This window comes from Typopeltis vanoorti, chromosome 20, assembly GCF_054136105.1.
Source record: "Typopeltis vanoorti isolate ZY-2024b chromosome 20, IOZ_Tvanoo_1.0, whole genome shotgun sequence".
In the NCBI taxonomy this organism is placed as follows: domain Eukaryota; kingdom Metazoa; phylum Arthropoda; class Arachnida; order Uropygi; family Thelyphonidae; genus Typopeltis; species Typopeltis vanoorti.
The window spans coordinates 43,290,753-43,315,228 of NC_143568.1; the positions used below are offsets into that span (position 1 = coordinate 43,290,753).

The following is a 24,476-nucleotide window of genomic DNA, read 5'->3' on the forward strand; positions in this document are numbered from 1 at the left end:
ATAAGAAGCAGCTTTCTATTTATGCTAAACAATATTCTAATTTATTTTATTAAAAAATTATTGTATTTCTCCACTACAACCTCTAATGGAACCAATGGAGATTGTTGTTGATTCTGTTGTATATTTCCATATTTAATATGGAAATATACAACAAATTTGCCCTCATACAATTAACAGCTCCCATTCAAAGAAATTGATCTTTACATTTAGTGTTTAATACTATGCATATTCCATTCTTTCCTTTATCCCTATTGTGGTTTCCATAACTTATTATTTAGAATAGCTAGATTGTTTGAAATGACAGCTGAAGCATTACCGTTCAGCAGGATAAAAACAAGTTTTTGAGAGAACCCTGTCACTTTTGTATGAGACCTGTTAACGCTCCATTTCAAAGCTAAAAGGTTCCTTTTGTCCAAGATGAGATTTGAAACTAAGTCTTTGTAAGTGAAAGTCAAACACTGAATGTCCTTGGAAATGCACTATGGACAGACTCATAAATCTCACCTATTTTAGTCTTCTTAGTGCCAGTAACACCTACTATGTCAAAAGGAAATTTATCCAATTAGTCCTCTCCCAAACATCAAAATTGCCTTTTCAATGAGAAGCAGTAAATTATACAAGTTACCAGTAACCTACCTTAAGTTCAATATTTAAATCTTCTAGTCCTTTTATCACATCTGGTTCTCTTTGGGTTTTGGATTTTTCCTCATCTGAATTATCATCAGAATCATCTCCAGATGAATCGTGATTTTTTAATTCTTCTTGTACTATTAAAAAATATAAAAAGAGTAATAAAAAATTTTAATGGTCATTCACAACACAAGAGTAAAGAAAATGTTTCTTTTATATTTCTGTAAAAAAATAAAAATTAATATTGCCCACAAGAGCAATGTTAATTTTTCTCCAATTTTACAATTTCACTACTGTTTTCCCTGAATTTGCACCTTCATATTTTATTAGCCCATGCTATGAATTTCTAATTCCTTTGCAACAACACACCTCATTCTCTCTCTCTCTCAGCAAGACAAACTGGTTCAGTCTAAAAATGCATAACTTTCAAATTGTTAATGCATCCGGTGACTTGTACATGGATCATGTCACCCCAAGAAAGATGCTTTTATACTGCTGTACTCTAGAGTCATATACAATGATCGGTTAAGTTAATCTAAAATTGTTTTATCTGTATAAAATTGTTTTATCAGTATTTTATACTGAAGAAACCCGTATGTATGCTATTTTAAATTTCAAGGTAATCCAACATTTTCCTCTTTCTAATTTTACATTTAAACCAAGGTGGTCTTGTTCTGGAGCAATATAGGATTATTTCTGTATGTAGTAATTCACAATGTTTCTACTGACAGTTCAAATACACATGGCTATATTAATTTTTCTGAAAAACATTAATTCACATTTACCTTTAGCATTTCCTTCAGCAGGAGGAAAACGAACATTGGAAAGTGTATCATAGCAACTAAGGCAAACTCTTAATGGCTTTGATGACTGAGAAGGTAAAAGGAACTTCTTACTTGAACAAGGGCCACACACTACAGAGCCACACTTTCTACAGTGGTGCTAGGAGGAAGGATAAAAAAATTCAGCATACAAAGCAAATGGACTTTCCATCTATTGTTATTAAGAATAATTAATACAATTAACAACCATTCCAACAATAACGTTTAATTTACCTTCACATACTTTTATGAAGCTGGCTTGGTTGACTGTGTAGTGTACCTGATCTCCAACGAACAGGTTGTGGGTTTGAATCCTGCCATGGGCATAAATGTTTGTGATTGTCTTTAGGTGGAAGATGAATTTCATTGCCTGGTGTGAGACCACCACACCACTTATTGGAGGCCTGAAGTGGCTTGAAAAAGTTTCATGTTTGGTCTCTAGCGCAGGGTTTCCAGACTATGTAAAAAAAAAAAAAAATATACATATATATAAAAAATTGGTAAAAATAGAGAGAAAAAATCCTTTGCCAATCTACAGTACAAATGTACTTTAGGTTTACTAATAACCTTTGTGGGTAAGAACCACACACAAAAAAAAAAAAAAAAAAAAAAAAAAAAAAAAAAAAAAAAAATATACACACACACACACACACACACACACAATACATATATAAAATCCTGAAGGGCTCACTCTAGTGAGTACGGGCATGGCGAACCACGTCTTACGTCATGTAATATACACCTTATACTATCTGTAGACTGGTCCTTACTCTTCTTTCCCTCTATTTCTTTTCATCTTGTTCCTTCCCCCCATGCTATTAGAGTATTCAAGGGCTAGGGGTGATTCTTTCCTATTTTCTTATTTTTCAACCTCACGCAGTGGGAGTCTACCTTCTCCTCAGGTACCTATGGTGACTGTGTAGTGTATAAAGACCTGCCCATCCCCAGTTAAAAATGGTGAAGACAAATCAGAACTCTATACCACATCGATCATCGCACAGGTTACCAAGGACTGCACTGGATATTAGGCTTCCTGTACATCCAGTGACATGGGATACAGGAGCAAGATCCATAGAACTTGAAAGGAATTACTAGGAAAAAGTGGAGCATGGCTAAAAATCGACAAGTCATGCAGTACTTCTATGGTTCAAACCCTTCACAGTTAGGGGATTACAGAAACAAATGTTCCAACTTTGGCTTGAATGACACCCAAATTCGTAAATTTCATTAGAAAGGTTGATACAGCAGTGCAGCTTCATTATCAAACATGAGATATTCAGTGAACTTGAGCTAGAAGCACTGAAAGCTCAAGCTGTAAAAGGAGACTGTACTGATCTTGAACTGATCGAGAATATGAATGGAGCAGAACCAGATTCCAACGTGCAGAATGCTGAAAATCTTGAAAATATGCAAACAGTTGGAAGGAAGCTATCAGAGAAGGAACAAGTACTCGCAACAAAAATTATCGAGCAAATGAACTGCAACCTCGAATGAGTTAGGCTTCTAGTATTGAGACAAGGAACTCCTGCAAGAAGCCAACAAAGCTACAAGGGCTATACCTACTGGAATTATTGGACAAACGCATCAACTTATGTACTCAATAGCCTGTCATAACATCTGAATTAGGCTATAAGATTAGTGAACTCAAAAGCAGTAAGGCTCAGTAACCAAAAGGGATGCATCGACTCGAGAATATAATTCTTAAACTCAGAGCAGATTTGAAAAACCTTAAGGAAAAGAAGCTGAAAAACACGAAAATCCAAAATAACCAGAAAGCGATATAATATTGGAACACGACCTATTGATGAAGTATTAGAGGAACTGAAGCAAAAAATAGTTGCAGCTAAAACAAAAAGATACAGTGCACGTATTGAACAGCACAAGCAAAACTGATTGCTGCAGGAATGATAATCATAAAGAAAATATAAATACCACAGTCAAAGGATATACACTTAAATTTTGGCAAAACCTATGGGAAACTGTTTACAAAACTCCTAAGAGGTTTTGTAAACGGTGTGCTATTTATTTCTTTTTATATATATATATATTCCTTTCTTATTCTCACTATATCATCTTACTATTGCGTACTTAATTTATCTACGTTTCGCACTATGAGTTATGCCTATGGATACTAGAAAATTTATTTGATAAGACTGCGCCACCAGTATCTTTTAATTGGCATAAAACTCAGTAATACGGCCGGTTGACTTCTCTCTCTCTTTCTCTAACACAAATTCCTTCAGTAAAACTTTACACAAACAGTCGTGATCTATTTGCACTTAACTATCTTAACTGGTTTCCCGCTTTTTTAAGTTCGCCTTATTTAGGAACAGTGCATTGTAAAATAAACAATCAATCAGGTGGCACTGTATTGACATATAATTAAAACACATTTAACATAAAAAACAAAGTACATTAAATAAGCGATAGGGAGGTTACTCTCTCTCTACCTATCCTTATACTTTTGGTATAAAGAAACAAACTTTCCCTTTTCAATATTAAATGACTATACAATATAATTACTCTGTTACTTCTCTGCTTAAAAAAAATCAAATAGCCGAGACTAATTTACTCATAAAGAGATTAGCTAGCTATGGCAAGTTATCTTACAATTTATATCCCAGTTAACAACAAATCAGAGGACTCTCCTCTTATAGATATTTCTTATTATTATTTCTTATCAGTCCATCTATGACATATCTCTTAGATTACAAAAAGAATGTACATTAAAGGATGTAATACACTTACAGAGGCTCTTTGTCACGACACCTTCCAAAGGTCCTGCATCCAGTCTCTACGGTTTTTCTTTCATCTCAGGCCTTAGGTTTCTGTCTGGAGAGTCTTGCTTCAGGGGGCGTTTCGTCGGAATATCAGCGGTCTTGGACTGCAATCTTCCCGGTACTCAAAAGCTCAGGCAAGAAGTTTCAGCATACAGGCTTCAAGATCACTCTGTGCTTTTGGCTTCGGTTGACTTCCCGCAGCACTAGGACATCCGACCGGCACTTGGCATCGGCTGTTCTCCCAATTTTTTCCTCTGGCGTGGGTTCGCCATAAACTCTGGTTCTCTGGGTCCGACTGCTTCTGGTTCTCCGCAGACTGCCCGTGGCTCTCTTCGGTAACAGCGCTTCGCCTCTCCTGCTTCGGTAACTGGATCTCACTTCCCCTCTGTCAGCAACTGGACCTCGCCTCTTCTCTCTTGGCAACTGGACCTGTAATCTCCTGTCGATGTTTGGCTCAGTCCCCTTTTATTTTCGCCTTCTCAGATTTACAATCCTTGCACCAAGGGTTGTAAACCCCAAAGAAATTGGCAGTTCTCCTTGATCTTTCTTTTTGATAAAGCCGAGCTGTTCTTTTATCTCCTCCATACACTCTTTTTTCCTTGTCTTGTTGGGCAGCGGAAACTTCTCTGAAACTTGCGGATTTCTTTGATACTAGCTTTGAAGGTGTTCACATGCAGAGCTCGCAAACAACTTTCTTGTGCTCTTATATGTAGCTATTATACAAAACTTCCGATGGCAGAGCATTGCTTTTATTTTTGACATTCTAGAAACTTTAGTTAAAACAGTAAATACAGTCAATTCCCATAGGGTTATTTACATTAATCTTTAACATAAAATACATAGAGACAAACAAGGTTATTTTTATAACAGTTCTCATGAGACTTAACCTCTGTAAAAATTGATGTAAAGTGCTTTGGTATTTTTAAGCTACATCGAGTTTCACAGCACAATAACAAGGTAAAGTGGATTGAACGAATCTCAAGAACGAAATGAAATGGTCCAAAAGCAAGCTAAAAGGATAAAAAACTCATCCTTCCTGGTCAACACCCAGGAAGGATGAATTGCATGGCTACTGGATGAAATATCTGACAGGCTTACACGAAAGACTTGCTAACCAATTTAACGATGTTTTAGAAGGACAAAGCAAAGAAGAGTGGCTCACAGCAAGGAAAATAAAATAAAGAAAATTTTTGATAATAAAGGATAAAGAAAAAGGCTCAAAGCCAGAAAACTTTCGACCAATAACCTACCTGCCAACAACTTTTAAGCTACTCACAGGCATACCAGCTGACAAAATATACAGCTATCTTAATGCAGATTCTTTTTTCCAATTGAACAAAAAGGTAGCATCAAACATTCAAGAGGCACAAAAGACCAATCTGATTAATAAAATGATTCTGAAAAATTGAAAACGTAGAAAAAATAACATTCATATGGCTTGGATAGATTATTAAAAAAAGGCGTTTGATTCGATGCCTCATAGTTGTATTTTAAAATGCACAGTACTATTTGGTATTAGAAAAAACGTACAAAATGTTTTGCAATTCAGCATGAAAATGTTGGTTCTGAACAGAGAAGAAATTGGAGAGGTAAACATAAAAAGGAACATCTTTCAAGGAGACTCATCTCCTCTATTGTTTATCTTGTCATTGATTACCTTCATTAGAATTTCAAATGCTCACGGTTATCAAACTGCACAAAAAAGTGCAAAGATATCTCACCTTTTATACATGGACGATCTGAAGTTGTACGCAAAATCAGAGAATGAACTTGGATCATTGCCTAATACTGTGCACACATTCAATCAAGATATATCAATGGATTTTGGCTTAGACAAATGCACAATTGCTGGAATAACAAGAGGAAAGTTTGAAGATCTGAACGAAATCGAGCTGCTCAATGGTGAAAAAAATCAAGGCAATAAAATTTGAAGATAGCTACAAATATTTGGGAATTTTAGAAGCATCAAAAATGCTGCACAATAAGATCACAGAAAAAACTAGAGCAGGATACATAAAGTAACTAAAGAAACTCCTTAAGTCAATGCTTAATGCTGGAAATTTGATAAAAGCAATTAACACCATGCCATATCTCTTCTGAGATATTCAGCAGACATTATTGAATGGACCCAGCTAGAGGTGGAGGATTTAGGCTGAAAAACTCAGAAATTAATGGCAATGCACCATAACCTCAATCCTTGCAGTGACATTGATAGGCTCTATCTATCATGCAAAAAAGGAGGCAGAGGATTATTACAAGTAAAGCAAGTTATTGAAGAAGAAAAACGAAATCTGAATGATTATCTGCAGCAAACAATGGAAAAATATCTGCTTCAGGTAAGGAAAGAGGGTTTATTTAAACCCATGGAGACAAAATTGGAATACAAAACCAATCAAGTAAAAGTGAGAACTGAAAGATCGAAAAATAAGGCATTGCTTGGAAAATACCTTTACAGTATAGAGGACGATGACAGCAACTTGACCTGGCAATGGTTGAGAAATGGAGCACTACAGAAAGAATCAGAATCGGTAATTTTGGCAGCACAAGAACAGGCCATTAAAACCAATGTTATGAAGGCAAACATACAAAAAATTCAAGAAGACAGTAAATGTAGATTGTCCAAAGAAAAGGAAGAAATGATAGACCACATTATAAGTGGGTGCAGCAAAATTGCACAAATTGAGTACCGTAAAAGGCACGATAACGTAGCTAAGATAATTCACTGGCATTTATGTAAAAAGTACAGGTTTATAGTATCTAAAGACTATTGGAAGCATAAAGTTCATCAGAAAGTGATTGAGAATGAAAAAGCTAAAATACTCTGGGATATCAAAATCCAGACTGACAAAAGCTTAGAATGTAATACACCCAATATAACATTGGTTGAAAAAAGTGAAAACAAGGGTGTTCAGTTTATTGAAATATACCAGGAGATAGTCGGATTAGCGACAAAAAAACTGAAAAAATTACAAATTATCACAAGTTGCAAGTCGAAGTTGAATAAATCTGGCTAAAGAAAACGAAAGTTGCTCCCATAATAATAGTTGCTTTAGGCGCCATCCCTAAAAGGTTGAAAAAACATCTAGAAACACTTGAGTTAGATGGATTAAAAATCGGGCAGTTGCAAAAGGCATTCATATTCAGAAAGTATTTCCACGACTCATAGGCCATTGGGTAGGGTAAAAATTAGTGGAATATAACCAGCCTTTTACTTAAGACTGAGGAAGCAAATAAAGCTTGGATGGATATTATATATAAATTGATTCGTAGATTAGTTAATCTCAATTTAAGAGTTTAAAAAAAAATGTAGGTAATTCACCACACAACAGATGACTGTGGAAAATGTGTATGATAACAACAGAAGTGAAATAAAGTTTATTAGCCATTCAATCTTCCTATCCATCTTTTTTTTTCTTTTTCTTTTTTTTCCAAATGATAATAAATGACATACTTTAAGCAAAATTTGTAAAAAGCTTTTCATGCTTAAAAAGGTATGGGAACTAGAAGATACTGCCATATGACCTGCAAGGAATGTGTAAAACCAACCAGGACTTCTGCCCCATTGTCCAATTCTCAACCCAAGAGTGTGCCTGTTATTTGGTATCAAAAACTATCAATAAAATGAGACAGGGCTAGATATTGAGGTTTAGCAAACCAAACTGCCTTCTTTATACAGGGTGTCCCAAAATTCACGCAAGATTTAACTTTAGTGCGATTTGTGCAGTAAAGTGTTGCCAAAGAGAAAAAAAGACAGCGTGACAGCTGACAGTTCAGGGTTATTAAAAATGGAACGCTACACAAAAGAACAACGCATTTTCATTGTTGAGCAATATTTTAAAAATAATGAAGGTTTTTTCAAACAAAATCATCTTCAGCGTTGAGGCTCATTTTCATCTTGATGGCTTCGTTAATTGACAAAATTGTCGCATTTGGGGTTCAGAAAATCCACAAGTGATTATTGAGAAACAAATGCATCCACAACGTGTCACTGTTTGGTGCAGATTTTGGGCTGGAGGCATCATCGGTCCATTCTTCTTCAAAAATGCAGCTGGTAAGGCAATAACAGTTAATGGTGCTCGCTATCGCGACATGATAATCCAGATTTTTGTGCCTAAATTGCAAGATATGGATGTGAACGACATGTGGTTTCAACAAGACGGTGCCACATGCCATACAGCCCGAGAAACAATTCAATTACTGCATGAGTCATTTCCTGGTCACGTAATTTCCCGTTTTGGTGACCAGAATTGGCCGCCCAGATCATGTGACTTAACGCCGTTGGACTTTTTTCTTTGGGTTTTTTGAAGTCTAAGGTTAATGCCAACAGGCCCACGACTACCCACGCCTTGAAGGAGGAAATTGAGCACTGTATCAACGAAATTCAGCCACATTTATGCAAAACGGTCATGGAAAATTTCGACAAAAGAGTGCGTATGTGCCAGCAAAGCCGTGGAGGCCATTTACCCGATATGCTATTCCATGCATAACCCTATACTGTATACTTTATGAATCAATAAGAAATTACAATGTTTAATTAAAAACCTGTGTTTTCTATCAAAATTACTTCTTGCGTGAATTTCGGGACACCCTGTAAATTTAAACTGCACAAACATGATCTTATAGCACAATTAAATGTCATACTGGCTGAAGTAGAGCACAGATAAACAAAATGCTACCACTGTTTTTTCATCTTCACGAATCACATCACAACAAAAACTAACATTACATCTGATGTCAAAATTGGAGATAAGCAACTCTTTATGCAAATAATAATATACTCTTAAATCCACTACAAGTCATCTTCAAGATGCTATGAAGTGAATAATCTACTTCAGACAATGGCCTGCAAAGGCCAAGTAACTTGGTTTCACAGAAATGTTGCTACAATGGACAGTTAACCCTGTCTGCATAGTTTGCTAATATCTGTACATAGCATGTATTCTCTGGCTAGTTTGTTTTGAGGAATGAAAAACTTTGCCATGTCCATGATAAACTCAGATAACTCATCTTTAGCTGACAAGTCCTTTACAAGACTTTTCAAATAATGAAAAGATGAATTGCAATGAACACTGCCACAACAGATCTTAGAACCAAGGCAAAAGAAAGAAAATCAGTCAAAAATGTTTAATTTCTGATTGATTTTCTGTTTAGCAATTCAAGTAACAACCAAGTAAAAAATACATACAAAATCTAATATGTATCCAAAATTTTTGGTTTGTAAAAAACTAATTATTTATTTATTTATTTTTATTACAAATTCCTTCATACCTACCCTTCTATTGAGGACAGTAAACTGCACTTTCCTGCAATGCATGCAAGTATGTGCTTCAGGATCAGGAATCCAAACAGCAGCATGTTGTTCTGAGGCTCTCTTGCCAGCTGAGAAAAGAAACAGCTAGTTATTTATCTAAATATAATCATTACTTATATTACATTACATCTGATATTATAAGATTAAACTCCATTATGCAATAATGACACTGTGTTATCCATATTACTCGGGCTGGATGTTGATCAAGGGCTGGATGTTGATGGTGCATGGGAGGTGGTTAAGAACTGTTTGCAGGAGGCAATGGTTGACTGTATACCAAGAGTCCGAATAATAAATCAGGTAGGGGTTAAATGGATGAATAACACTATTAAGCTTGAGCTGCAAAAAAAGAAACAATTGTGGAGGGAATTTAAAGAGAAGGGTGACCATCAGGTGCATGAACAGTATAAAGCTCAGGCCAGGATAGTAACAAGGGTGGTAAGAAAAGCAAAAGCAGATTACGAAAGGAAATTGGCCATGCAGGCTAAAGAGAATCCCAAACAGTTTTTTCAATATGTTGCAAGTAAAAGGAAAAATGCTCATGGTAGAATGATCTTAAAAAATGCTGAGGGTAGGGAGGTAACTGAATCAGTCGATGTTGTGGAATTACTGAGCGAGCACTTTGCAAGAGTATATCATCCAGGTGGTGGCTTTGCGGAAATGGAGGAACCAACAGCTTATACTGGAATTGTGATGAATGAGGTAGAGGTAACTAGTCTATTACAGAACCTCAATGTCAATACATCTGTGGGATTGGATGGTATACCAGCTCGTGTCGTACGTGAAGCGGCCAAAGAATTGTCAGTGCCCTTGACCATTATGTTTAATTTGAGCCTCAGGACTGGGTCAGTCCCAAGGGGGTGGAAAGAGGGGAAAATAGTTCCACTGCACAAAGGTGGTTCCATGGCTGCTGTTGAAAATTACCGGCCAATCAGCATAACAGGAATCATTATCAAGGTCTTAGAGAAAATAGTCAAGAGGAAAATACAAGATTGGATAGAAGAAAATGGGATACTGTATCGGGGACAGCATGGTTTTGTGAAGGGTAGGTCATGCCTCAGTAACTTGCTCACGTATTATAACACAGTGACGGCTGAACTGGATAAGGGTAATGGGTTTACAGTGATTCTACTGGACCTTGCTAAGGCCTTTGACAGGATACCACATGGAATTCTAATCAGTAAATTGCAGCATATGGGAATGGACATAGGGTTGGTGAGATGGATAGGAGGGTGGTTGACGGAGAGATATCAGAGAGTGGTTTACTCAGGAGTAGAGTCCACTAGACGGCCTGTGACTAGTGGTGTACCACAAGGATCTGTTCTGGGACCACTGCTGTTTAATTTGTTCATAAATGATATAGGAAAGGATCTGAGAGGAACAGTTCATTTGTTTGCGGATGATGCGAAGTTGGGTAGGGCAATAGTGAATGCAGATGACGTCAAAATTTTGCAGGATGATTTGGATAGATTGGAGGTCTGGGCTAGGGAGAATGGATGTCAATTTAATGTGGCAAAATGTAAGGTTATGCATTTTGGGGTGAAAAGATGGGAGGCAGTTTACTGCATTGGTGGAACCGTGCTCCAGGAAATTGATGAGGCACGAGATTTAGGAGTGTTGGTGGATAAGGAATTGAAATTTAGGGGACACATTGCAAAAGTGGCCAAATCAGCTCATCAAATCACTTGGTTGCTGAAGAATACGTTGACAAGCAGGTTATTGTTCCTCTGTATCGAGCCTTGATAAGACCTCATCTCGACTACTGTGCTCAGATTTGGTCACCTAGGTTTCTTCTTGATGGGGAGGAGGTGGAGAGGATCCAGAGGCGAGTGACCAAGATGATAGCAGGTCTGTGGAATGAACCGTATGAGAACAGGTTGAGGATTTGTGGGTTGCAAAAATTGGTTGATAGGCGGAGGAGGGGAGATATGATTGAGACATTCAAATTACTGAAGGGTTTCTATAAAATTAATTCAGAAGATATTTTTGAGAATAGGGCTGGTTGTGGGAGGACTAGGGGACATCCATGGAAACTGGGCAAAAGTGTGGTTAGTAAAGGTGTTAGAGCTGGGTTCTTTACTTTTAGAGTAGTGAATGAGTGGAATGCGCTCCCTGAGTCTGTGGTGGATGCTGTGACAGTGAATGAGTTTAAGGCGAGGTATGATAGATACTGTATGAATGTCGAATAGTTGTGATGAAAATGATTTGGGGCCTCCCTCGATGAGTCTAATGACTCCCTGGAGTTGCCCGTAATAATAATAATAATAATAATAATAATAATAATAATAATAATAATATTATCTGAACTTAATTAATAGAGTATCTTGTATGACAAACTACAAATTTCAGAATTCAACTGCCTAGTTCCCGTGTTTTGCCACCAGAAGTGTGATGCCCCATTATGGCTGTGATTTCTTTGATTCATATATGTAGGCTGTTTAATGGCATATAGATAAGTGCAACTCACTTTTTAAAAAAAAAAAAAAAATTTCCACCCCAGAGGCATAAACACATTTTCCAAAATGTGTTTATGCCTCTTAATAAAGCCACCTGTAAAAGATATGTTTATTCAGAGTACTGGTAAATAAGCTAAAATGTAAACATTTTGTGTGTGCACATGCATGAATGTTGCCTGCTGTTCTCTTTTATTTATTTCTAAGATTTCATATAAATTTAAACTTCTCATGACAATGAAAAAATTTTTCAATGCAGGCATTTGGAGAGTTTGAAAATATACTATATAAATAATTTTATTCCAGATAATCATGAAATGATCGTTGTTTGGCTCAAATTAAATAACATATGTCCAAGGGTTAACCACTATTTATTCTAAGTTAAGTTTTGTTTACTGTTTTTTCTCATAAACCTGGTTAAAAATCATGAGCAAATTTCTGACATGCCTTCAAGTGGTATGCAGAAAGCAAGCAAAATATTTAAAATTACTTCATAAAATGAATGTGTAGTTTCCCCACTACAGTTTTTCTCTCTGGTAAACAAAACAAATATTTAGACATACGACAGGACATTTACAATAATTTAGAACGTATCAGAAGATTGTAAAATACTGTCATTCTACACCCACATTAACACTCAGATTTCATACTTTGGTTGAGTGTTAATGTGTGTTTATGCCAGTTTCCACTACATGTAGACAGAAACTGGTAAATTATGCAAACATGTTTATACTTTCCCACATTTGTGTTCGCATATATGACAACAGTGAAGGTTTCATCACATACCAATCATGATATCTGGATGTAATGTTATGTCAGGTAACGAACTTAGTTTGAAAGGTTCATTAACTGACAGTTATGTACGAGGGCTGTTCAAAAAGTAATAAGACTAATTTTACTGTCGCGAAACCACTCACAATATTAATTTCTGTGGAATAAAGAAATGTTGCTGTCTGTATTAACAAAAGAGGTTGATAGATGGCGTATACGGGCTGATATGCCAGAGTGTCACGTGACTAAACGCAAGCTTGTTTCGGCGCACCTACGATCCGCGACCAGTCGTCGAAATGGAAGCGTCCTTGGAACAGCGTTATACGATTCAATTTTGTGCGCATTTGCAAAAATTGGCACCGGACACTTTTAACATGATACGCGAAGCTTTCCACGATGAAGCAATGTCGAGGGCAAGTGTTTTTCACGGGCATAAAACTTTTAAGGAAGGAAGGCAAAATGTGGAAGATCTTGAACGCGAGGGAAGACCTTCAACGTCCATCAACACAGCAGCAATTATCATCAAGGAGGATTGCAGAATTACAGTACGCCAGCTGCATGTTGTCCTGAATATTTCTGTAGGAAATGTTCACTCAATCATGGCTGAACATTTGGGACTGAAACGTGGCACCCGATGGATTCCCAAACTCTTGACACTGGAGCAAATGGAGCATCGAGTGGATGTGTGCACAGAATGGAAAGAAAGACTGGAACAAGAATGCGACAACTTCTTAAAACGCATCATTACAGCAGATGAAGCTTGGTTGTATCACTATGACCCTATAATGAAACAACAAAGCAGTGAATGGAAGCACCAGTCTTCGCCTACCCCCAAGAAAGCAAAAACTGTAAAATCAGCTGGTAAAGTTATGACCATTGTTTTTTTGACTACGAAGGCATTATTTACCAACATGCTCTAGAACCTGCGAATACTGTAAACGGCTCATACTATGCGGATGTTTTACGAACAATGGTACAGCACGTCAAAGAGAAGCGTTCATTGCTGAAGAATGGCTACATATTGCTAGTTGTGTAGTGGACGTTTTGCAGAAGAACAACATAGATATCCTGCCACACCATCCATACAGTCCTGATCTCGCACCGTGCGATTTCTGGCTGTTTCCTCAGCTCAAGAAACCACTAAGAGGCCGCGATTTCGAAAGCAACAAAGCAAGTGTAAAAGCTGTGGAGGCAGTTTTGAAAGAACTCTCAAAAAACGGACTTTCACGTGTGTTTAAGAAGTGGATGCAACGTTGGGACAAATGCATCGCGTCTCATGGTAGTTACTTCAAAAAAGACCATGTCAATGATGACGATTAAAGGTAATCTGTTTTCTGTATAAATATAGTCTTATAACTTATTGAACAGCCTACGTAGATATGTTGTATATACAGGGTGATCAAAATTAAAGTATCCCTGTTTGAGGCTTTGTGGAGCATCATTCAGTGATCCAAATTCTGCGAAACATTGCAGGAATAGACTGTGCTTCGGGAAGATGCGATATCTGAAAAAAAAAACAAGTACTTACAAAATTCATCACCAGGTTTTTTTTTTACTAAATTATGGAATTTGCATATCATGCAACTCAGCAAGTGTCGGGAGAAATTTAAAAAGATGAACATGGCATTATTTCTCCTTCATTCTGGGTTGTTAACACCGTTCACAGTGATGGCACTAACCTCGTCCCAACATGCTTTGCTCGTGAAGATCTTCTTCTTCTCTTCTGTCTAAGATGGGTTGAGTCTTCTCTTGAGCAGGATCTTCCAGTCTTCTCTATTCCTTGCTGTTCGAAAAAGTTCCTTATATGTTTTGCATCCCGAGATGTTCTTTATTAATTTCAGCCAGGTAATTCGTGGTCTTCCGGGTCTTCTTTTTTTTCAGTTGGAAAAGTATTCATTAGGACGTTAGGAAGGCTGTCTACGTCCATGCATACAGTGTACCCAAACCATCTCAATTGTTGTTTTCTAATTTTTTCTATTATAGTCTTTATACAATAGTTCTTGTCTGACTGTGATGTTTGTTTTCTTTTCTATCCAACTTGTTCTATTTATTTTTCTTAAGCATTTCATTTCAAATGCCAGCAGTTTTTTCTCCTATCTTTTTTTTTTTTTTTTTTTTTTTAACTGTTCATGCTTCTGCTCCATAGATGACCGTTGGTATAATTATTGCTTCATATAATTTGATTTTGGCTTGCTTAGATATCTTGTTTGTTTTCCAGATTTTCTGTAATTTTCCCATGGTGGTCCATCCTATAGCTATTCTGTGTTTGATTGTTTTGAGTTCATCTATTGTTTCTGTTAGTTTTGATCCAAGGTATGTGAAGTTGTCTACTTGTTCTATTTGTTCTCCGTTTAGGGTGGCCGAGATGGTAATTCTGTTCCTCCCTATTTTCATCACTTTTCTCTTTTGTATATTTATTGTCATGTCCTATATTTTACAGGTTTCATTTAGCTTGTTGATCAACTTTTGTAGTTCATTTGGGATTCTTGCAAGAAGGACGAGATCATCTGCATATTTGATATTATTTATGTTTAAACCATTGACATTGATTCCAGGCTCATTGTCTATTGCCTTCTTTAAAACTTCTTCTAGATATATGTTGAATAGGCATGGGAATAATGGGCATCCATGCATTACTCCTTTTTGGATCTCTATGGATTCTGTTGTGAGTGTGTCGTTTTTAATTATTGCATTTGTCTTAGAGTAATATTTTATCAGAAACTGTATTATATATTTGTCTATTGCTTTTTCTAGTAGAATTTTAAGAAGGATTTCTCTGTTGATGTTATCGAAAGCTTGTTTAAAGTCCACAAAACAACAATATAGTTCTTTATGGTCTTCCCAGCTGTGCTCTGCTAGTTGGTGCAATGTGAAAATTTGGTCTATTGTTGAACAGTTTCCTCGGAAACCAGCTTGTTCTATGCCTATCATTTCTTTATAGGTGTTTTTTTTAAATCTATTTTGTATAATTCTTATGAATATTTTATAGGTGTGAGGGAGTAAATTGATTGGTCTGTAATTTCTGCAGTCTCTTTTGTCTCCTTTCTTGTATATTGGGATGTCTTTCCAGTTCTCCAGTCATCTGGGATCTCTCCTGTTTGTAGTATTTTATTGAATAGGGTTGTTAAATATTCTATTGATATGCTGCCTCCATATGACCACAGTTCAGTAGGGATAGTATCAATGTCTGGTGCTTTATTGTTTTTCATCTGTTTTAATGCATATCTAACTTCTTCTTGTAAAACTTTTGGGTGATCATTATTTTCTTCTATTGTTGGCATTGTAGTTTTGTTTCCTTGGTGGAAGATAGTCTTAAAATGGTTTGACCAGATTTTTCTTATATATTCAATATTCACGGTTTCAGTCATCTTGTTGTTTATCATTGTTACTGCTTTTGCTGAGAATTCCTTTGTAATTTCTCTTACAGTATCATGGAAGACTTTTAGGTTGTTTTGTTGGTATGCTTCTTGGCATTTCTTAGCTTTTTCTTCTAACCATTTTTCTTTGGCTTTTTTGCATAGGTTATCAACTTCATTTTTTAGTGCTCTGTATTTTTCTCTATTCTCTTCATTGTTTTGTTGGTTCACAAGTATCTTGGCCTCTCTTTTCTCTTCTATAGTAGCTATGATTTCTTGGGTTATCCACTGTTTGTTTATTTTGGGTTTGGAACTTAGAGTGTCTTTTGAAAAGAAACAGTGATAACACTGTTTCTTTTCCTTCTTCCCAATATTTTCCGCTGTTCTGGAAGATGGAGGGTTTTAATTTCAAGCACATCTGTTCTAAAAATCGACTTCTGATTGAGCTATCTTTTAGTTTTGATAGGTTGATGTTTTCTTCTTTTCTGATATTATTTTTCCTGTTGAATTTTATCTTCACTTTGGCAGTTAATATTTCGTGGTCAGTGTCAAAATCAAAACTTCTTAATGTTCGTACATTATTTACTAATCTTTTCCATTGTTTGTTTATGATGATATAGTCTATGCAGTTCTTTATATTACCATCTGGGGATGTCCATGTATATTTATTATTAGGGCATTGATAGAACAATGTGTTTGTAATCATTAGATCGTTTGCTTTACAGAAGTGGACTAATTGTTCTCCTCTGTTGTTAAGCTCTCCATATCCAAATTTCCCCATCACATCTTTTTTGTCTGCTGTGAACTGTCCTATTTTAGCATTAAAATCTCCCATCACTATCATGAGTTCTCTATTTTGGGGATTATCTATTTCCTGTTGTAGTTCTTCATAGAAATTTTCTATTTCTTCCTCTGAATGGTTACTGTCTGGTGCATGTATCTGGATTATTTTAATTGTTTGACCTTTCTCTTTTGCTTGAAGTTTGGCTGTTATTATTCTAGGAGACACTGAGTTTATTTCAATTACTGAGTGTGTAAGTTTCTTTTCAATTAATAATGCAACTCCTTCTCTGTGTATGTTATTTTTTCTTCCTGAGAAGTACAGTCTTCCTTCTGGTAAATCCATGAATCCATCTCCGCACCAATGTGTCTCTGATAATCCTAAAATTCTTTTTAAATTTTCCTGGACTAATTGCAATTTTCCAGGTCGGTATAGTGATCTTATGTTGAGGGTGGCTACATGTTTTACATCCTTGGCTGACCACATTGCTGATTTCTCACCTACTCTATGTGGTCTTCGAGTAGGCACGTTGGTTGACCCATACGCAATAGCACTATCTCGGTTTGTAGACTTTCTCCTGCTCGTGAAGATGCACTACCTAAACAATTATGATGCTGTTGCCGCCCTCTGCAAATTTCGGAACCTGAGCATCGATAAGATCTATGGTCTCTGTGGTGAATGATTAGCCATTTCGAAGAAAATGGATCACTGGGAGTTAGACCTGGCAGATGCTTCAAACCAATCAGTTAACTAGTGAACGAAATTGCTAACGACATTGTGGAGCAGGCCATGAATAACAGTATTAGTTTCTATAGTGCATCAAGTCACATGGATGTGCCTTACACAAATGTCTAAATTCTACAGAAGAATCTGCATTTCTACCTATTCAAGATAATTCTGACACAGAGGTTGCATCAGCAGTATTTTGAAAGTCAATTGACATTCACTTCAACATTCCTTGCTTGAGTGGAGTTGGATGTTGCATGGCCATGGATGATTTTGTGGGGAGATTAAGCTCACTTTCACATAAAAGAAGCTGTGAATACTCAACAATTGCTGGGTATGGGATATGCAAAACCTGCATGCAGTTCAACAAATTATTCCTTTGCAGCTTTGGGTGAAGTTACCCGCACCAGATGGTAACTTCACCCAAAGTTACCATCTGGTGCGGGTTTACAGCTTTGTTTATCATTGGACCATTCTTCTTTGAAGATATTTGCCAGTCAGGTCCTGTGATCTGCTCAGGTTAATGCCAAGAGATATTGCAATATGATAGACAATTTTGTTGCACCACAGCAGTGCCTGTGCATGAATTCGGACATTTTCATGCAGGAAGCCCCCCCCCCCCTCCCCCGATCCACACATCAATCAATCTGTACAGGAGGCTCTTCAATAACATTTCATGGAAGTCAGAGTGATCAGCAGTGCATTCTCCACGTCATGGCCACCTTGTTCACCTGATATGACTCACTATGACTTCTGGCAATGGGGATTTCTCAAAGACAGGGTTTATTGGGATCATAGTGATAACTTGCCAGAATAATGCAGCATGTGCAGCACTAGTCTTGACCAATAAGAAGAGCCTCAAAAAATTACATTTTTTTTGAGGACATTACAAGGACTTTCCTTTTTTTTTTTTTCTCTCAATGTGTCAGATGCTTTCACTAATGAAACAAAAAATTCCTCCACTTCACCAACATCCATGGTCTCAACTCCAACCTTAATAGTGTCCACTACCATCTGCAATCCACCAAATTCCACTTACTCTTTTTAGCAGAAACTCAAATCTCACCTTCCCCAGCACCATCCATCTCAACCTTCCAAACTACACACTGTTTAACTACTTTTGACCCAAGAGTGGCATCTGGCATATATCTGCTCTGACGTACCCTGCCAGAGAGCACCTAACCTAGAATCAAACAACTTTGACCTTCTTTGGTTGAAAATATCCCTTCCCCACTCAGTTAAATACATCTGCTGTTTCTATCGCTCTCCTAATGCCACCAAACACTCTACTAAGCTCTTTAATTTCCTCTCCTTAAAAATTTATTTTCTCCAGTCCCACTCTCTAGAAATAGATGGCTGGAGAATGTATGCTTTGGGGAAAACATTATAGGAGAAGACTGTTCCTAAGATCAAAAGATATATGGAATGATAAAGAGGATGAGAAGTTGGTTCACTGAGTCTAGAGCTCAATAGTATGTGGATGTTGCCCCTGCAAGCTGTGTCCATGTTCATACATGATTAGAGGGAAGTGAAGGAATAGTGACAGCAAATTCAATGAAGCAGCACCCATGGAAATTCACATAGAAAAGACAATGCAGAAACAGAGCATCTATGGAAAAACAAAAGGGATTAAGTGAGAGAAGGGTTATCTATTTAGTGAATCATTTCTACATACAATCTAACATTTTAGAGGGTTATTTTTGGTGCTCCACTCTAGATGCGAGAACAGTATTTTAGATTTTGGATTTATAAAGTGTTAAGAGTTGAGCAGAATAGAAGGAAGATTCAGAATGAGGGGAGAAAAAACCCTTTTTGGAGACTGGATAGCTATGAACAATGTACATGTCAGGACTGGCTAAATGTGAAAGACAGTCCAAAAAGATAGAACTGATTGCAGTGAACACAATATTATCAAAATCTAAGGGACGTGAGGTAGGTCTGTCTTACAGAAAGCAAGGCAGGATTGTTTTGACATTAAAATTTACTAAATTATCTTGAGAATAGATACATGACTGGTGTTTAAAACATTGCTTATAGAAGCAATGTTTTAAATATCTTGAAGCTTTAGTCATCTGAGTACTACAAGATTTAGTGAATGACAAAGATGAATGAAGCATACTGTCGTCATCAAAGCTACAAACAGGATTAGTTACTAGTGAGAGAAGATCATTGATATAGACAAGAAAGAGAACAGTGAAAACCAGAACCTTGGGGTACTCTGGCATTGATGGAAAAAATCAAATGAGAGGAAACTATCCATCGTGACATGCAATGACTGACCAGAGAGGAAGCTAGCAACTTGAAATGAAGGCCACACTGTGTATGATTGATTGCTCTGGAAATATCAAGAGCAACCACAATTCTCTTTCCATGGCTTGTATCAAAAGGTAAACACGGGTAGTGAGGAGGTCTGCTAGAACAAGAATGGCAGAATCCATACTGGTGATCACTAATTAATCAATGGGTTTCTAGGTAGTGAAGAAGTTAATTGTTCGTATATTTTTTTAGTAAAAGGCTGGATAAAAACTTGATTCCATGCTGCTAGGTACCGCTTTTACAGGTAACAAAGGATGGTATTAATTCTGAATCACAAGCTTTAGTACAAATGGAGTTATGACATCTAGACTGAAGGACTTATTTGTATCAAGGCTAATGAACATTTTTAATATGTCCTTCTGTGGAAAGATCAGAGGAGGCATACTGAGAGTAGTTTATGAAATTGTAAAGGGAGATTTGCCCATTCACTCAGTCTATTTAAGTGTTCTTGTAAGGCAACATCATCTGCTCCAATCCTCATAGTTCTTCCTAATTTCGCATCATCTTCGAACAACTGAATATCCCCATTCAAATCTTTCCCAATATCATTAACATACAGGTTAAACAATAATGACCCTTGAGGAACACTTTATGACTTTTCTTTTGGGATATTGCTCGCCCATACACAACTTGCTGAAACTCATAACATAGCCAATCTCCAATCCAATGCATTAATTTATATCCAGCACCATCCATTCTAGTTTAACTATCAACTTATCATGTGGCAATCTCTAAGTATTATTATTATTATTATTTCGGGCGACTCCAGGAGTCCTTAGACTCATCGAGGGAGGCCCTAAACATCATGTCCACACAACTATGCGATTACGTTCTCACAGTATCTATCATACCCTGCCTTGAACTCGTTCACCGTCATAGCACCCACAACAGACTCTGGCAGCTTATTCCACTCATTTACCACTCTAAAAGTAAAGAACCCAGCTCTAACACCCCTGCTAACCACACTCTTGCCCAGCTTCCATAGGTGTCCCCTAGTTCTCCCATTACCTGTCCTGATCTCAAAAATATCCTCTGAATTAATCCTATAGAATCCCTTTAGCAATTTGAATGTCTCAATCATATCTCCCCTTTTCTGCCTATCAACTAGTTTCTGCAACCCACAAATCTTCAACCTGTTCTCATATGGGTCATTCCATAGACCTGTTATCATCTTAGTTACTCGCCTCTGGATCCTCTCCACCTCCTCCCCATCAAGAAGGAACTGAGGTGACCAAATCTGGGCACAGTAGTCGAGATGAGGTCTTATCAAGGCTCAGTACAGAGGTACAATAACTTGCTTGTCTCTGCTCTTCAAGGTATTTTTCAACAACCAAGTGAGTTGATGAGCTGATTTAGCTACTTTTGCAATGTGCCCCCTAAACTTCATCTCCCTATCCACCAACACTCCCAAGATCCTGGCCTCATCAATCTCTTGGAGTACAGTTCCACCAATGTGGTATACTGCTGCTAATCTTTTCACCCCAAAATGCATAACCTTACATTTTGTCACATTAAATTGACATCCATTCTCCTTAGCCCAGAACTCCAATCATCCTGCAAGACTTTGACATCTTCTGCATTCACTATTGCCCTACCCAACTTTGCATCATCAGCGAACAAATGAATTGTTCCACTTAGATCCTTCCCTATATCGTTAATGAACAGATTAAACAGCAGTGGTCCAAGAACAGAACCCTGCGGCACACCACTAGTCACAGGCCATCTTTTGGACTCTACTCCTGAATAAACTACTCTTTGATATCTCTCCATCAACCAACCACCTATCCATCTCACCAACCCTATATCCATTCCCATATGTTGTAGTTTACGGATTAGTATTCCATGTGGTATCCTGTCAAACGCCTTTGCCAGGTCCAGCAGTATCACTGTAAACCCATTTCCCTTATCCAGTTCAGCCGTCACCTTGTTATAAAACTTGAGCAAGTTACTGAAGCATGATGTACACTTCACAAAGCCATGCTGTCCCATGTACAGTATCTCATTTTCATCAATCCATTCCTGTATTTTTTCCTTGACTACTTTCTCCAAGACCTTGACAACGACTCCTGATATGCTGATCGGTCGGTAATTTGCAACCGTAGTCTTGGATTCTCCTTTATGCAGTGAAACTATTTTCCATTCTTTCCACGCCCTCGGGACTAAACCAGACCTGAGACTCAGATTAAACAACATGGTCAAGGGCACTGATAATTCCTTAGCCGCTTCATGCAAGACACATGCCGGTATACCATCCAATCCCACAGATGTGTTCACATTAAGGTTCTGAAATAGACTAGCCACCTCCACTTCATTCATTACTATTCCCGTATAAACTAATGGTTCCTTCATTTTTTTCAATGTCACCACCTGGATGATGTGCTTTTGCAAAGTGGGCGCTCAGTAACTCCACTATATCGACTGATTCAGTGACCTCCTTACCATTGTCATTCCTTAAAATCATTTTGCCGTGTATAGTTTTTTTCTTGCTTGCAGCATATTGAAAGAACTGTTTGGGATTCTCTTTTGCTTGCATAGCTAGTTTCCTTTCATAATCCGCTTTTGCTTTTTTTACCACACTCGTTACCTTAGTATACTACTGTGCATTCCATCTTCCTTGTCCAATGCACCTGTCACCATATTGTACTAAGCAAGAAGATTACTAAAAACAAGATCTTTCTTTAGCAAATCTGCACTGTCCATCAACAAGAACGCTACACTTGTGAACCCAATTCTGAATCATGGTCATCACCACCTTCTCCAGCACTTTAACAATAATACTTGATACGCATACACATATTGGCCTATAATGTAAAATTCAAGTTCTGTCACAACCTTAAGAAGCAGTACAATCTTGCCTTCCTTCTACATCTTTGTAACTTTGCATAATGTAACTGATACTAAACATGGCAAGGCAGATGTCAACTTACTGGCACATTTCCCTCAAAACAATACATCAAGTCCCACAGCCTTTTAATTCCTAATATACCCTCAAGAAAATTTTACTCGTCCTAAGTATCGATCTACTTTATATAAATACTGTTATAGGTGATTAAAAAAAACCCTAAATGTTATGTAGACAAAACAAAGCAATACATTCTTTAATTCTCACTGTACATTACACATAAGTATAAGAAATATGCTTTCCTTTAATGTGCATTTAAAATGTATGCCACAACTCAGTCTGGGCTTTCCTTTATTTATTGTTCATAATAAAGGGTGAATTTATATAAACTATCCATAAACTATAATTTCATAGGAAAGACAAATAATAAAATTCACAAAAGCAAGTAGCACTCCATTGGAGCCAGACTCACTTTTCATAATGCACTCAGTTACACGATCCGGTCTTTGACTTGTCTTTGTAAGGCAATTGCATCTTTTAAATAGCAGTATTAAAAAGCATTTTTATTTTGTAAAATTTTCAAGCATTTAATTACACTAAGCTAATTGGAGGTCACGAACTGTCAAAATAAGCTTAGGACAATACTATACTCCAGCTGCACACATACTTAATATTAACTGTGCCAATTTAAATCTGTGCTTATAACTATTAGTTTTTTTCCTTAATGAAATTATATCGAAAACAGTACAAATAACTTTTTTTAAAACAATAGATAGTGTGTATACACACACACACACACACACATGTAAGTTGACTATTAAACTAAATGAGTGCATTGATTTGATTAAAAATAATATTGAAGTAACTAATTTAAATTAAATGTATTCATGATAAGAATAACTTATTTCTTTTCTCGCACACTTGAAGTATTCAAGATTTACTGTTTTCAAGTTAAGTGCCATAATTATAGCATATCAAAAGAACTCAATAAGTTTATTTTTCTCAGTCATGTTTCATCTAGCAACTAGTGAGCAGATCAGAGTTGCTAGATGAAACATGGCCTTCGCACTACTTTCAAACCGCACGTAAAGCTAGCAACTCTGATCTGCTCGCCTAAGGATAAATTTCACCTTTTATCACACCCAGGAGTGTATGAAGTTCCCTGTGACTTGGCTTACTATGGACAAACAGGAAGATCAGCTAACATCTATCTGCCTGGAAGAACGTAAAAAATACATTTGCTACTATTACTATGGCAAGTCAGGACTGGCAGACCATGCTTTGGACACTCCTTCACACAGGATTAGATGGAAGAAAACAAATGTGCTATTTAGGAGTTGTTACAGATCTGAAAGATTATTTTTTGAGTCAGCAATGGCTTTGAAGAATTCTTCTAACCTGAACAAGTATGATTGCATTAATTTGCCAAAAATTTGGGAGATTGTAATCATAAGTGGAACTCCCACATAGCTGTAATGATTCCCCCAACATTAGAGGGTGCCATAAATTGGACTTGAGATCTTTCGTACACTGCAATTTTATTATTTTACTTACTCATTGTCGCATGTACAAGTGTGTTGTGCTCTGTTGATGCTAATTTGAAATTCAGCAAAATATAAGCCGTTAATAAAACATTTTTTGATTAAAGTGTTTGGTATTGTTAATACCGTTAAGAAATTAAGTCTTAAA

General features: G+C 36.9%; 1 protein-coding gene across 1 annotated transcript in view; it reads right to left on the bottom strand.

The window, feature by feature from the left end:
• Positions 1-24,476, bottom strand: part of rush (pleckstrin homology and FYVE domain containing family member rush hour) — a 226,074-nt gene that overhangs the window by 23,891 nt on the left and 177,707 nt on the right. Inside the window, exons 6-8 of the mRNA XM_090409993.1 lie at positions 9,504-9,610; positions 1,416-1,572; positions 637-767 (exon numbers count right to left, since the gene is read on the bottom strand). Coding sequence (XP_090266119.1) covers positions 637-767; positions 1,416-1,572; positions 9,504-9,610 — 395 coding nt within the window. The remainder of the gene's footprint in view (positions 1-636; positions 768-1,415; positions 1,573-9,503; positions 9,611-24,476) is intronic.